Below are 14510 nucleotides of genomic sequence, written 5' to 3'. Positions count from 1 at the left end.
CAACAAACCCCATATCAGTTTATTTTAATGCAATTGTTAATAGCAGTAGGTTACCTAAAATAAATGATCCAAGACAGATTCGGACTACACAAGGCCTGAAGGAACTAGGCAAAACAAGAACTTGCTGTAATAAGCTGAACTGTTAGCCCACCTTCTTGCGCAGTCATGGGGATTAAATCAATTACTGCATGCCAAGTGCCTAGAACATTGCCTGGTTTTAATAAGCCTTCAATCTGTGTTAGTTCTTGTTACTATTTATTTTCTTACCATAGTTCAAACTCAAGAATCTCAAAGTGCTGCCTTAGATGCAATTTACTAAGAGACCAATGATTAGAAATGTCTTTCCCCCTCCAAGTTCAATCATCAATGACAATTAAGAGTCTTAACTGCAAAGGTCAAAAATGATTTGTTTTGCTTCCCTATCTGCCCACTTGAGATTTGTTAATTTCACTGCCTTTTGAACAAAGATTTTGAGCTATGCAGTCAAACTCAAGAGCATCTCCATGCAAAATATGTAGCATTGCATTTCTCAATATGTATGTTTTAAAAGAAAAAAGCATCAATGGCAAATACCAACATTAATTCCCTCCACCATCATCCATCTCGCTATGGTAAAAGCTCAAACCATCTCTCTTTCCTTCTTCTTTAAACTCAGCTCCTTTTTTGTCTTTGAAGTTCATGTCAATTGTCATTTATTTTGATTTCAATGAATCCTTGAATTCATTCAATGATTTCCTTTATCACTTACTGTATACTCATTATGATTTCCTTTATCACTTGCTGTAAACTGCTCTCTAGCCACATTTCCCTATAGTTGATGAGTTTGGCATTTATTTTACTACCAACTCAGAGCTCATATTGTCATATTTCATGGAAATTTTTTTCAATATATGTTTGGATACATAAGCAAACCTATCCTTGACCTCCTCTTTCCTGGACAATTTCACTGTTAATAAGTTTTTCTCTGTTCAATGTGGTCATACCCTCATCCTTACTGTCTCTCTCATTGTCAGGCTTATGTCCTTTCAGCTCACATCTTCTCATTTCAGAATTTCAGTGACTTCAAAGTAATGACCAGTCCATGAATAGATAATGTATCCTTTTGTTCTCTCCTCTCTTTCATCTACTGTGGAGCCTGTGGTTCATTACAACAACACCTCCAGGGCTGGAGCAACAGGACAGTTGGTAGGGCACTTGCCTTGCACATGGCTGAACCAGGAACAAGCCCTGGCATCCCATGTGGTCCCTCAAGCCCGCCATGATTGACTCCTGAGCACAAATCCAGCTGTAAACCTGGAGCACAGTCAGATGTGGTCCCCATCAAACAACAGGAAGCAAAAACAATTTTAACTCCAACTGTCCCTCCTTCCCTTTTTTCCTTTCTCTCCCCTCCAGCTTCTCCATGTTTTTTTGTTCCCCAAACTTACCACTATCTACCCACCATCCATTATAGTAAAACTTAAGTACCTGTAATCTCAGTATTTGAATGTGACCCTGGAAGTTTGCTGGGAAAAAACACTGGCTTTAAATTTAATTTAATTTTGAGACTCTCTTGCCCGCACACCTGGCTGTCTTCCCCGGGGCCCCTCGGAGGGGATGGGCTCCAACTTCCCTCCCCACCCAGAGCAGAGCTCCCGGCGACCAAAGACCACTGGAACTAGCTACAGCCATGCTGGAGGCCCCTCTCCACACGTTCGGACAGGTCTCATGCATGAAGGTACCGGCAGAGGAACCCAGGTATGTGTAATCCCATCAAAGGCCAACATCCAGAGAGAGACTTAAAAGCAAGCCCCCAGAAGATATCTTTAGCCTGCTTCTCCCTCTGGGAGAAACTGGAAATCTTCTGAGAGTTTCCTGCCCACATGGGACAGCCTTGCAAGCTTCCCGTGGTGTATTCATATGCAAAATCCAGTAACAAGCTGGATCTCATTCCACTGACCCTGAAGAGCCCCCAGTGCAACATCATTAGGAGGGCTGAATCAAGATAGACTTCTAAGATCTCAGAGAAAGGATGAAATGAGATGTTACTGAGTCCGCCCAAGAAATCGGTGATTAACGGGATTTCGTGATTCGTGATTGAAATTTAAATTCATCACTGCAGATCTAAATGGGGATTATGACTTTCTCTGCCACAGTACTCAGACTCTTCTTGTTTGGAGAAACGACTTTTTAATTCTTCCAAACTACTATTTAAAACTATTTCTATTGCCCTTTCAAGCACCTACATTTCTTCTTTCCATTCCACTCTCAAATGATGGTCTTTTGAGATAAGAACGATAAGAACAAGTAGTTAGGGGCTCCCCTACATTTTCTTTTCTTATCTAGACACCTTTTTTCAAATTTATGCTCTCCTTCCACTGAAGTGTTCATTTCTCCTTTTATACTAAAGTATTCCATTATCAAACAAGCTCTTTGGATCTTTTGTTTGGTAAAAATTACTCCCATGCATTCACATCTCCTTACGCATCATCTTTCATGTTTCCCTGTAAAGAAAATGCAATTGCTATTGATGCTAAGTCTGCCACCATTCTTTTGTTCTAGAATGGCTCACTAAAAAAATGGCAGAGTGCTCCCTTCTCAGAAATTCCTGCTCCCCCTAGGTTATAACTTGGTTATTGAATGTGGTAATTTCATTCCTTTCAGCCTTGTTGACGTTATTGGAAAATAGCAGTTTTATATATATATTAAAGTAAACCATATTATATTTGATATACATATATAGTGAAATGATTTCTACATCTAGGTAATTTAGATGCCCATCACCTCACATTATTACTAATGCTTTTTTGGTAATTACTCTCTCAGTGGGTGATCTCACCCAGTCCTGTGAATTAAAAATATTATCTGGTCACTCTCAAATATACATTTTCAAATTTTATCTACCTTAATCACACAGTTTTATTTTACCACTTGCAAACTCTCCTGGCATGTCTTGTAGGCAACTAAATTGAAAAACATCAAAACATGACTCTAGATATTGCACCTAAATCTGCTTCTGTCATAGAAGTGCCCCTTTTAGTGAATACTAACACTACACACTCCATTGCTTAGGTCAAAAATGAGTCCTTTTCAATTCCTCTCCTTCCCCATCTTTTCACATCAGTTGCATCAGTATGACCTTTTGGTTTTATCTCCAAAGCATAACCACTGGAATATAACTTTCATCAAGGGATTACATTTTGTTCTGTTCAGTGTGTTATAAGGATATGTACAACGACAGACACATATTAGGAAGCAAATAATGCTTGTAAGTGAAATGGATCAGTCCTGAATATGACCACTTTCACCATTCCTATACTAATATCATACTTGAAATCATCAACATATCTTGCCTCTATTTTGACAATAGAAATCATCTAACCTGATGCTGTTACTTTTGACCCCACAGACCATTCAGTTGGCAGCCCGATATTTGCTATGCTGAAACTAAACAGTAGATTCTAATCAGAATAAAACTCCATTTTTTCACAGTCAACTACAAAGTCCTATATGACTGAGCTGACCAGTCCCTCAAATCTCAATTCCTATTTCTGTCTTATCATTCTTTATGATTTTCTCTAATTTGGCCCAAGTTCCACCAAACTTACCTTGTTATAATGAAACTCAACTGGGACTCATAAAAAGTACTTATTCTCAGTGACTCCCCTTGCAGACTAAGCCATAAAGTTTGAGGTAGAGCATAAAAATTCACTTTTTAAAAGCATTCCCAATGATTCTTTTATTTTGTTTTACTTTGGGGCCACACCCAATCATACTCAGGGCTTACTCCTGGCTCTTTACCCATGGATTACTTCTGGTGGTGTTCAAGGGACCATATGGGGTACCGGGGATCGAATCTAGGTCACTGAATGCAAAAAAAAAAGTGCCTAAACCACTGTACTATCGCTCTGACCCTCCAGGTGATTCTTATGACGAGAAAGATACAGCATAAGAATCCTCCACAGAGCTTTTCAAGGAAGAAAGAAGGGGAAACCAGCAAGGTAGAGCCCAGAGTCTGTGCAGGAACCATCCTGGTAAATATATCAGGACCTGGTGAGCTTCTGTACATAAAACCTCAAAATAACATCTAAATCCCGAGTCACTTCTATGTTAAGACCTATGGAAGCATAAGTTTTAATAACAGAACATTTATTTCAACACAGTAATATTTAACTATGGCTTTACCAGCTAACTTAACTTGTCACTGTTCGGGGAACAAATTCAAAACAATATCTCTCATCTCTCTTGTCCATAAAATCTTAACTTCAATTCTCTAGTGAATTTGGTACAGGTTCAGGCATTCACAGTAATAAGACACACATTTCTTCCCCAGGGTGTGAATCTGAAAAGAAGTGCAAGCCTTCTTTTGTCCGAGATCAGAGTGAATTCAGAAACAGGAGCACTTCTCCAATCTGTCAGCTTTGTAATTACTTGGGCAAGTTCAGAAGTACTGACACTCAGGCCCCATCCTGAGACTGGGATTTTATTGATAGCAAATGTGGTCAAGGTTTCAGGTCTCCAGGGAATACTGATATGCCAGCAAAATTGGGAACCCCTATCTGAAGATTTTAAGTCATGTATTTCAAACCTCAAGTCTCCCATGATTACAGTTTGAACTTTTGCATTAAAAAGTCAAGTCAGGGTCAGAGAGATAGTATAGTGCATTTGCCTTGCATGCGGCTTACCCAGGTTTGGTACCCAGCAACTCTGAGCTCCACCAGAACTGGTTTCTGAGTATAGAGCCAGGAGTAAACCCTGAGCACCACCAAATGAGGCCTCAAAGCAAACAAAAATGTCAAGACTGTGAAGACAGCCTGATTTGATTTATCAAGTTTTAGCCAACATGGGTAGGAATGAGTAGGAACATGTGTGGGAATGTTTTAGCCATCATAGGTAGGAATCTTATTTACAGGAATTTGGAGCAATTGATAGGCAAAGTAAACAAGTTAGTTCCATGACATACAAAGCCACGGAGGCACCCAAATTATCACAGTTCCAAACAATAGAATTTTAAGTACTTTTGTCCCAGTGAGTATAAATCCCCCCCACCCTCATTAGCCAGGTAAAATATAGCGCTCTCAGCTATGTTTGAGCATCAGATACTCAACAGATAATTTGTCGATATTTAAGTATGTCTAATGTAATATTTGGGACATATGGCAAATATTGTTGAATATTTTCTGAAACTCCCAGTTTCCTGTGTAACCTATGCATTTGCTAAATGAGACAACTCAGCTCTGAGCTGAATGGTAACTTAGTGTAGCAGGATCAGTAAGTACCAAGATGCTCCTGAGCTTCTGGCTCACTCTGTATTCTGCTTTCTGAATGCCATTTCCCAATGAACCACCTCAAGCTCTACCGACTGGTCACACTGACAGTCAGTCATACCTTATTCTCCCTCTTCTGTTTTTTTCGGAGTCGTAGGAATTCCTTATGTTGTCGGGAGACAAAGTTCACGGCGGCATATTCCAGCAAGGCAGCAAACACAAACAGAAGGCACACTGCCATCCAAATATCAATAGCCTTTACGTAGGAGACCTGAGAGAGAGAGAAGTGAATGAATAAAAATCTTTCCAAGAGAACCATGTTCCTACACTCACAGTGTGAGCAGCAGAATAGAATGATCTCAAGCATTTTTCTGGATCTTCCTTAGGAAAGTGCTCAAGCAATAAGCAATACCACTTTGATGATTCTGGAGCATTTTATATATAATATATACGCCTCATGACCTTGTTTCAACTCCTCAAACATCACCCAGCTGGTGAAGTAGCCTCACCCCTCAAACCAGCTCTAAAGAAAGAAATGACAAAACTTTGAGGTGAAATGTAGTGGACACTCTTCTCAAACCCTTTTATCTCCTTCTGTTTTTTTCTTAACATTTAAAAACTGTATAGTTCAGGTAAGTCCACATTTTGGGTAGGAAATAAATGATGCATGGCATTGACCCCTTTGAAAACCAACTGGTAATAACCATCAATACATTGATCTTTTTTGCGATTTTTATAAATTTTATTTTCATAAAGCAGTTCACAATAGTTCATTACATATAATAATTCGAACACCCATCCAACCAGCAAGCATCTTCCTACCACAATAAGAAAGAAGTGTGTAAAGGTTGTAGATTTCATTCTGGGGCCTTTTAAGCCCGTATATAAGAGAATACAAGCAAGTATGTTAAAATCAAACACATGTGACATGTGTGCTGCTTTAGGTACATCAGTGAGTTAGAGTATAAGAGGTTGCACAGCTGCGAGTGTGGCTGTGTGCTCCAGGAAAAAGTGTGTCACTCTCTTCTGGGAGCTTTGTTTTATAGTCTCTGGATCTTGGCTGTTGATGAGATTACGTACCCCCGGGGGCAGTTTGTGGGTGTGACTGCCAAGTTACTGGAAAACTGTGGATCTGGGTGGAGGAGGCGCAGTCCCAATCTGAACGGGCTTGGAGATCTCAGCCATGAGTCCTGCATACCTGGGTTCCTCTGACTGTTCCTTCATCGGTGAGGCTCATCTGAGCATGTGGAGGGTGGCCTTGAACAAAGATGTAGCTGGGTTCTGGAGGTTTTCGGCTTCTGGGGCTCTGCTTGGGGCGGGGAGGGAAACTCAACCCGCCCCCCTCTGAGGGGGCCCTGGTGAAGACAGCCTGGCGCGGGGGCAGTAGATTCTGCCTACATTGATCTTTAAATGACACAAAAACGTGTTTCTAAACAGTTCTAAGCAATTGTAGTTCAAATATATTCAACCAAAATAAAACTTCAGGCTGTGACTCTTGGGAAGGAACTTAGTTAAAAAGAAAACTTTTAATACCCTTAAGGATTTAGGTTGAATATTTATAGTAAGATAATTTGGAAAAGCAGATTCTGAAACAAACACCTTTTACTTTAAATGGAAAGTGTTCCTCACCTCACTCTGTAAAATTATTTATTAGAGTATATGGTTAGGGGACCGGATAAAATTGTAACATTGGATCTCAGAATCCAAGGGATACTTATCAAATATATGCTACCTAGCTTCAATTTTAAAAGGGTTTTCTATTTTTTGACAACCAACACTGCATGCTTAACAGGTAGCATTTTAATCATTCTGTTTATGTTACTTTTCTAATTATTAGAATTATATCGCTGCCATTTCTGATGAAGAAAATAGGGTGAGGAAGGGCTACATTACTGTTAAAGGCCACAGAGTTAGGTGATAGAACTAATACTAGAATTAGAACCCTGTCTGACCAGTGGCTTTCCTCTCTAATACACACAAACACACTAGGATTATGAGCCACCTCAAGGATTATGTGGTTTGTGTCTTGCATTTTCTTTCCTTTGAACTTTATAGTGAGCACATCCATGTCATTTAACCTGTAAATCATTATCTCCAATACTCGCATAATGATACAACCATGATTAATCACCCAGCACAGAGCCAGTAGTAAGCCCCCACTATCACTATGTATGACAATAAACAAACAAAAAATTGCATATCGACTTAGAAAGGTAGTAGCACAGAGGGTGTAAAAGCAGAGATTCTCGAATAAGATGCCCTAAGTAAGAAATGCAGCTTCACTACTAGCTCTCTAAATTTGCCAAGATATTTTATCTCTTTGCCTCCATCCTTCATCTGTGTAATATAGTCAATAATAGTACCTATCTCATAGAATTTTTATGGGGATAAAATCACTTAATATATGCAAACACTTAGAATAGCATCTGATATAGAACAAGTGCTATGTGAATATTTGCAATCAGTTGGCTACATAAGGGTGTGACTTTTGTTAATGGTGTTTTGACCATATAAGGATGTGATTTTTGTTAATGGTGTTTTGACAACACCTGGTGGTGCTTCAGGGGTTACTCCTTACTCTGCACTCAGAAATTACTCCTGGCAGTGTTCAGGGGACCATATGGGGTGGCAGGAATTGAACACAGGTCAACTGTGTATGGGACAAATGCCCTACCCGTTGTACCTCAGCTGGAGAAATTTTGAGACAGAAAAATCAACAAGGGAAATAAAAATCACCTGTGACCCTAATATAGTCCACAGATTATCTTTTAAAGTATTTTTATGTCAATACCTTGCTAGTCCCCCAGGTGTCATGACAAAGTGACCTGGGATGCTGTCATCCCTAGTGCTTTGAATATGTTTCTTTTACCTGAGATACTTTTTCCCATTCTTTATGGTGACTGGACTTAGAATATTCAGATCTTGGCTCAGATACCAGCTCTCCAGGGAAGCCTCCCTAACCTTTCTTCTCTCATCTGGATTAGGGACTTTCTTTCGGTTCCTTCCCTCTATTGAACATATGTGTTCCTTCTTAGTACACCAGATTCCCTGGTGTCACCCACTGGACTGTAAAATGTTTTTTTTCGATTTTATGTCTGTCTTGTTTTGTTCACCAGATCTCTTATAGTGTTTCTCTTTGTATCACCAGCACAGAATGAATCAAACCATAAGTTAGCTTTGGATTCGTGGGATGGATCAATAATTGAGTGATTGACTATAACGATGAAGAAAATATATGGAATTATTTTCATCTTTCTGCTGTAATCTCATCAATTCTATACTCTCAACAATCTTATACATCTGATGATACTTCTTAGAATGGAAGTCTTATCACACTTAAATTTTCTCAACAAACCTAATATCCCAGGAATGCATATTTCCTTAATAAGTAATCATTTGTATTTGCTCTCCTGTAATAACCTCATTCTCCTATAGTCATAGGCCATTATCAATTATAACATCCCTAGTTATATATTATTCAGAAGGCCCGTAAATGTTTTAAGACCCAATAATGAGAGGAATTTGTCAATGCCTGAGATATGTCCAGATCAAGAGCTAAGTCCAATATAGCTGACTATCATTTCCCGCCCCCTCCCCGATGTTTATGGCACTCAGTAATTTGTAAACCTTTTCCTGGTCTCTTTACTGATCATCAGCAGGCTGGGCACGTTTGGGGCTTCTTTTGTAGCTGCTCATAAATGAATCTTTTAAGTCTCTTAATCATTTTGGTTGGTCTCTGAGTTTCCTCCAAATCACGAACATCTTTCCAGTATCGAAGTGCTAGTATTAAATGCATTATTCACAAGGATTTAGAGGGCATTGTGAGACATCTATTACACATGATGTGATGTCCCTTGGTGCTGGTCTCTCAGGATCAAAATGCCTTTTTGTTGCTTTTACCCAGCTCTGATGTCAGATTCTCTCTCTTCGGCTGCTAATCTTTGGATGGTTTTCAGCTCCCATCATTCCTTGTCGCATTCTTTTTATGATTCTTGGACTTACATGATCCCTTCCTGAACTACTTTACTACAATCTTGCAGAAGTGGTTTTCAAAGGTAATTAAGCACTCAAAATGTTATTATAATTCACTGAGTTGGTATCTATTTTTCAAGGCACATTCAATTAAAAAAGATAAAGATTGAGAGTGTGGTACACGGAAGGCTCTTTACTAGGTACTGGTGGGCAGTGCAGCAGAAGGTATAAGGATGACTAAGATGTACATTAATTCTTTCCAGGATTTCCCAGATCACACTTCCTGGGACCCAAATCACCCTGTGATCTGAGAGTTTCATTTATGTGGGCCAGGGGAGAGCAAATTATGCTTGTGGATCAAATATGGCCCACCACATGATTTTGGGGGTTGTATTGGGGTGGGGGGGTAGGGAGCGGGGCACATCCAGTGGTATTCAGGATTTACTTTTGGCTCTGCACTCAAGAATCACTCCTGGAGGTCCGACATTTTGTGGGTCCATTGAGAAGGTATGAACTTTTGGCGCGAGGAAAAAAAAAATGTGTGCTTTGAACTTGAAACAGCCGCGGGATACAGGGCCAGCCCCTGCCAGGGCCGGGGCTCCGCTCCGGCCGGCCGGGTTTTCGGCCCGGGTGCCCATGTCTCTGCAGAGCCGGTGGATGTGGAACGAGCGGGAACCAGAGACAGCTTTAGGAATTGGGGTTCCAGCATCTGGCAGAATTTTCCCTGGACTTTATACAGAAATCCAAAACCGCGCGGACGCAGAAGCGTCCGCGCGACTTAACATTTATAATTGTCAGCAATGTGAAATGGTTCCTTTTGAACAGGTCTGACTTGGGGGGGAAACTCCAAATAATAACAGTAAGTTTTTGTTGAAATTTTGAAGGTTTTTAATGTAGCAGCCAGCTCTCTGGACTGTGAACTAAGCAAAAGCCCCATGCTGGCCGACGCAGCGTGGCGTACACCATACTATGAGGCGCTGGAAGGAGGATGAGGGGGAAAAAGGAAAAAAAAAAGGGAAAAGGAAAAAGGGAAAAGAGAGAGAGAGAGAGAGAGAGAGAGAGAGAGAGTTATGTACTTGTAGCAGTGGGGCTACATATCTCTTCGTTTCCAGCAATGAAAAACTAATTATCAAATGTAGTAGGTCTGTCTTAGGTCTGTCTCTCTTGCTTGGAAACTCTAACAACTATAGTGAGTTTTGTGTTGAATTATGGAATGTAATCAAGGTAAAGAAAAAATGAAGTGAAATTCATTAGTTATACAGTAGGGGGTAGGGGGTGGGGGCGGGGGGTATACTGGGGTTTCTGGTGGTGGAATATGGGCACTGGTGAAGGGATGGGTGTTTGAATATTGTATAACTGACATATAAACCTGCGAACTTTGTAACTTTCCACATGGTGATTTAATAAAAAGTTTAAAATAAATAAAAAAATAAAAAAAAAATTAAAAAACTTCTAGAGGGGGGGTGGAAAAAAATAAAAAATAAAAAAACTTCTAGAAAAAAAAAAAAGAATCACTCCTGGAGGTGTTCAGGGAACCATATGGGATGCAAGGGATCAAACCCAGCTTAGACATGTGCAAAATACGTGCCTTACCCACTCAACTATCTCTTCAGTGCCTTGTGTTTTATTGGGGGGGGGGTCAGGGTTGTGCCACACCTGACTCACTGTTCAGGGGCTACTCCCAGTTCAATGCTGCTTAAGAGGCAATGCAGTGTCAGGGATCATATCCAGAATTCACGTATGCAAAGCAGTGCTAAATCCACTGAGCTCGCTCTCTCTGGAACATCCACCACATGTTTTTATAAATAAAGTTTTATTGGAACACAGCCAGACACGTTAACTTCTTTTCTACATCTGCCTTTGGTCTGAAATGGCACAGTTGAGCAGTTACAACAGAGAGTGAGTGCTTCTAAATGCCTAATATCCTATGTGGCTCTTTGCCAGAAGCCAGTCACCAGCCCCTGACCAAAACTAGTTTTGTCTGGCTTGTCCTGGGATTCTCCATTGCTGTGATTCTACTTTGCTCTTAAGAAGTCCATGGTCTGCTGAGTGTAAGAGTCAGGGGAACATATAACTGTTGTAAAGTAGTTATTCTACCATGCCAAAGTAGGGAAAACACCAAAATGCTGGTGGAGTATGGGAGGTGTTTGTTAATGGGGAATTTTTTTTTAAAAAAACCAAGCCTTTTGTTCCTGGTTCCTGTGGCATTTGACTCAGGGCTTGAGGAAGGTGCAGATATTGAGGGATGGAAGAAATTATAAAACTCAAGCCATGAAGAGGGAAAGAGAAGGGCCTCAGGGAAGGTGGGCAGAGCAGGACATGCTGGGTTTCTGGAAGTGTCTGAGGGGGGATGGACCACAGCGGAACATAAGGCATTTATGCCAGGCAGCAGATTGGGATTCCTGATAAGCCAGTGATGGTTCTAAAGTGGGGTACAGACCTGCAAGGCTTTTGCTCCTTATTCAGTTGCTCTTTGTCTCCAAAAGATAAACTTAGCAAGACAAAGCTTCCCCTTTTCTAAAAGAAGTTGACTTTCTCTCCTTTGGCCACTTGTTACTCTACACAGGACTACTTGTCTCCCAGGCTTTCTAACCTTTCTGAACCTCTTGCTGGATGAGCTTCTTCCATGTATTCATGCTCCTTGAACTCTTTTTCCTTCACTTTTTACCCTCTTCTCACTTCTTCCGTGAATTTGCCTACTCCTATAATTTTCTTCTTATTTCTTTTTGGGTGTGTGTTTGTGTATCTCTTATAGCAGGAATTGGCTAAGTCCTCATGAAGCCCATTTTCTTTTCCTGAGTATCAGTGAATGACATTTTCAAACAACCTGGATTTTCTAATATCCCTAGCAGTCAATCTGTTGCAATAGCTCAGTGTCTTATTCTGCCAAACACCCATGGGCTTAACTCTTTTTGTCTCCATTCTAAAGTCACTATTGGAAGCGAGAAGTTGCTCAATGGGCTGTGTATACTTTGGTTTGCTTTCCACCACTGCATTGCCACCTGTCCTGAGCACAGAGCCAGGAGTTGCCCCAGAGTACAATCAAGTATGGCCCCCAAACAAAAATAAACCAGTGAACTCCCACTCCCGTCAACACCTGTTTATTATAACAACTTTCTAACTGTATTCACTTCTCCCCTATGGTACTTTATCCTTCTTCCTTCTGTGAGGTGAAATTTAAATCACCAATTTCATTTGGCAGCTCATCTGCTTAAGAACTACTGTGACTGTCTTTCACAGATTCTACTATTGGAGATCTCACACAGTATGCATCCATCCTAGTTATTCACTCTCGGGGCACTCTTTCCTGATATGAATTGTGTTCTTTGAACAATTCTACTTTACCCCAGAAGGAGAAATAAACAAAAAGTAAAAACTAGGGTTTCTTTTGTTCATTCTGGCCACCTGCAGTGGTATTCAGTAGCCATGCAGAACTAGGGATCAACCTAGGACTTGACACATGCTAGGCATATGCTCTACTGCTTGAACTCTTTATCTGGCCATAGCTTAGGCAGATTTGTTTGTTTGGGGGCCATTGTTGGCAATGTCTGGGGTTATGTCTGGTTCTATGCTCAGGGGTCACTTTCAGCAGTGCTCAGAGTACCAAGTGGTGCCAGATATCAAAATCAGACCCCCTGAAATGCATGTGCTCAGCCCATTGTGCTATCTTTTTTGCCCCTAGCTTCAGATTTTAAAGGCTTGTAGTTGATGGTATAGAGATTACTCTTTATTTGTCTTCAATTTGCTTCCATAACTTCATATCCCATTACTAGTAGATATCAAACATATAGAGTCAGTTGAGTGGTTTTAAACGCGGTGTTGATTAAATGTTTATCTATTCTTTCTGAGCCAACTAGTTAGACAGTGAATGATTCTTATAAACACTTTTTTGTTAATGTTCTTTGCAACATTAACATTAACATTGTATTGAAAATTTTGGAAAATCTGAACAAATCTTCTTGAGTCAATTCTTTTCCTTAATTGGATACTCCAATATGTTTTAAAATGGAAAATCAAGTCATGAATTTTACTTTAGCACTATAATTTTTATCGTAGAGTGAGAAATGATGACAATTTTTTTGTCAGGAGCCAGTTGTTAAGTGTACAAGAATTGCCTGACTGTTCTTATAGTCTAAAATCCCTCTCCATAAGATATGTACAAGGCACTCTCATGTGACAAATGTGCCAACAAAATACAGTCACATTCCCAGTCCCTAGGCTGGTCCACGAAGTGCGGCATTGCTCCAGCAGACAATCAAGAAGAACTGGCTATAAACATGTATAGAGTTAGTTATCTGGAGTGGATACAAATCATAAATGGCTACTCTCTCTGGCTACAAGCTATTATTATAAATATAAAAGACTCAAAATTGCATTCATGGATCAATCTTAAAACACTAAGATATTTTTCTCTAAGTGGAATGAATCTTTCACACATCTACTTGAGTCAATGCTTATTCTTTTTTAAAAATATTCTTTATTTAATTAAAGAACCTTGATTTACAAGTTATTGGTAGCTGAATTTTAGGCATATATATAGTATTTCAAAACCAATCCCACCAGCAGTGTCAACTTCTTTCCACCAGTGTTCCCATGTCCCCTTCCTCCTACCCTGCTGCCCCAACCCCGGAGTGCCACCTCGGACAAGAACATTGGAAAGTTCCATGGTTGCAGCTCAGATCACATAATGCTTAATTATTACTAAAGTATGCACATGAACTTTTGCTAAACCAGAATGGAAGTTTTTATACTGTGTCGAGTACGGTTTCGTTTTATTTAATTTGGAAGAAAAAATGTAATTAACCCTGATTAATACAGCTATTGAAATGAGAGATATCTGTTGGTTACAGTAGTCTGAGATTTCATGGTTACCTGGAACACAGACCTTTGTAACTCCAATTCATTTATCTGTTATTGAAGTATACAAGTGTCCTTTCTATTCCAAGTTTAGGGGACTGGGGGGGGAGAGAAAGATAAGTTTATTAAATGAAGTCTAAATCTTAGACAGCTACAATAACAAAGGTAGAAATGTGAGTTCTGATTTTTATTTTATGCTTTATCCCTATGTATATTTAGTCACAGTAAAAATATCAGCAGATATACTCAAATCAATTTTACTACCAAGTTGCCATTTTTATTGCCTAATCCAAGAGCTGGTGAGTGCCAGGGAAATCATATTTCCTTGGTAGGGAGGCATGGTGGCAACACTGATTACCTGGCCTAGCCCAGTGTTACCACCTCAATCCCCTTTCTCTCCATGTCTAATAATCCATTTGGGTCCTGGATAGAGGA

General features: G+C 40.0%; 1 protein-coding gene across 4 annotated transcripts in view; it reads right to left on the bottom strand.

Moving 5' to 3' along the window:
• The window catches only part of GLRA2 (glycine receptor alpha 2), a 212640-nt gene that overhangs the window by 40991 nt on the left and 157139 nt on the right, over positions 1–14510 (bottom strand). For all 4 annotated transcript variants that reach the window (XM_004612196.2, XM_055121710.1, XM_055121711.1 and 1 more), the window contains one exon: positions 5368–5517. In XM_004612196.2, the coding sequence (XP_004612253.1) occupies positions 5368–5517 (150 nt within the window). The remainder of the gene's footprint in view (positions 1–5367; positions 5518–14510) is intronic.

This window comes from Sorex araneus, chromosome X, assembly GCF_027595985.1.
Source record: "Sorex araneus isolate mSorAra2 chromosome X, mSorAra2.pri, whole genome shotgun sequence".
NCBI lineage: Eukaryota > Metazoa > Chordata > Mammalia > Eulipotyphla > Soricidae > Sorex > Sorex araneus.
This window is presented reverse-complemented; position numbering and strand designations above follow the sequence as displayed.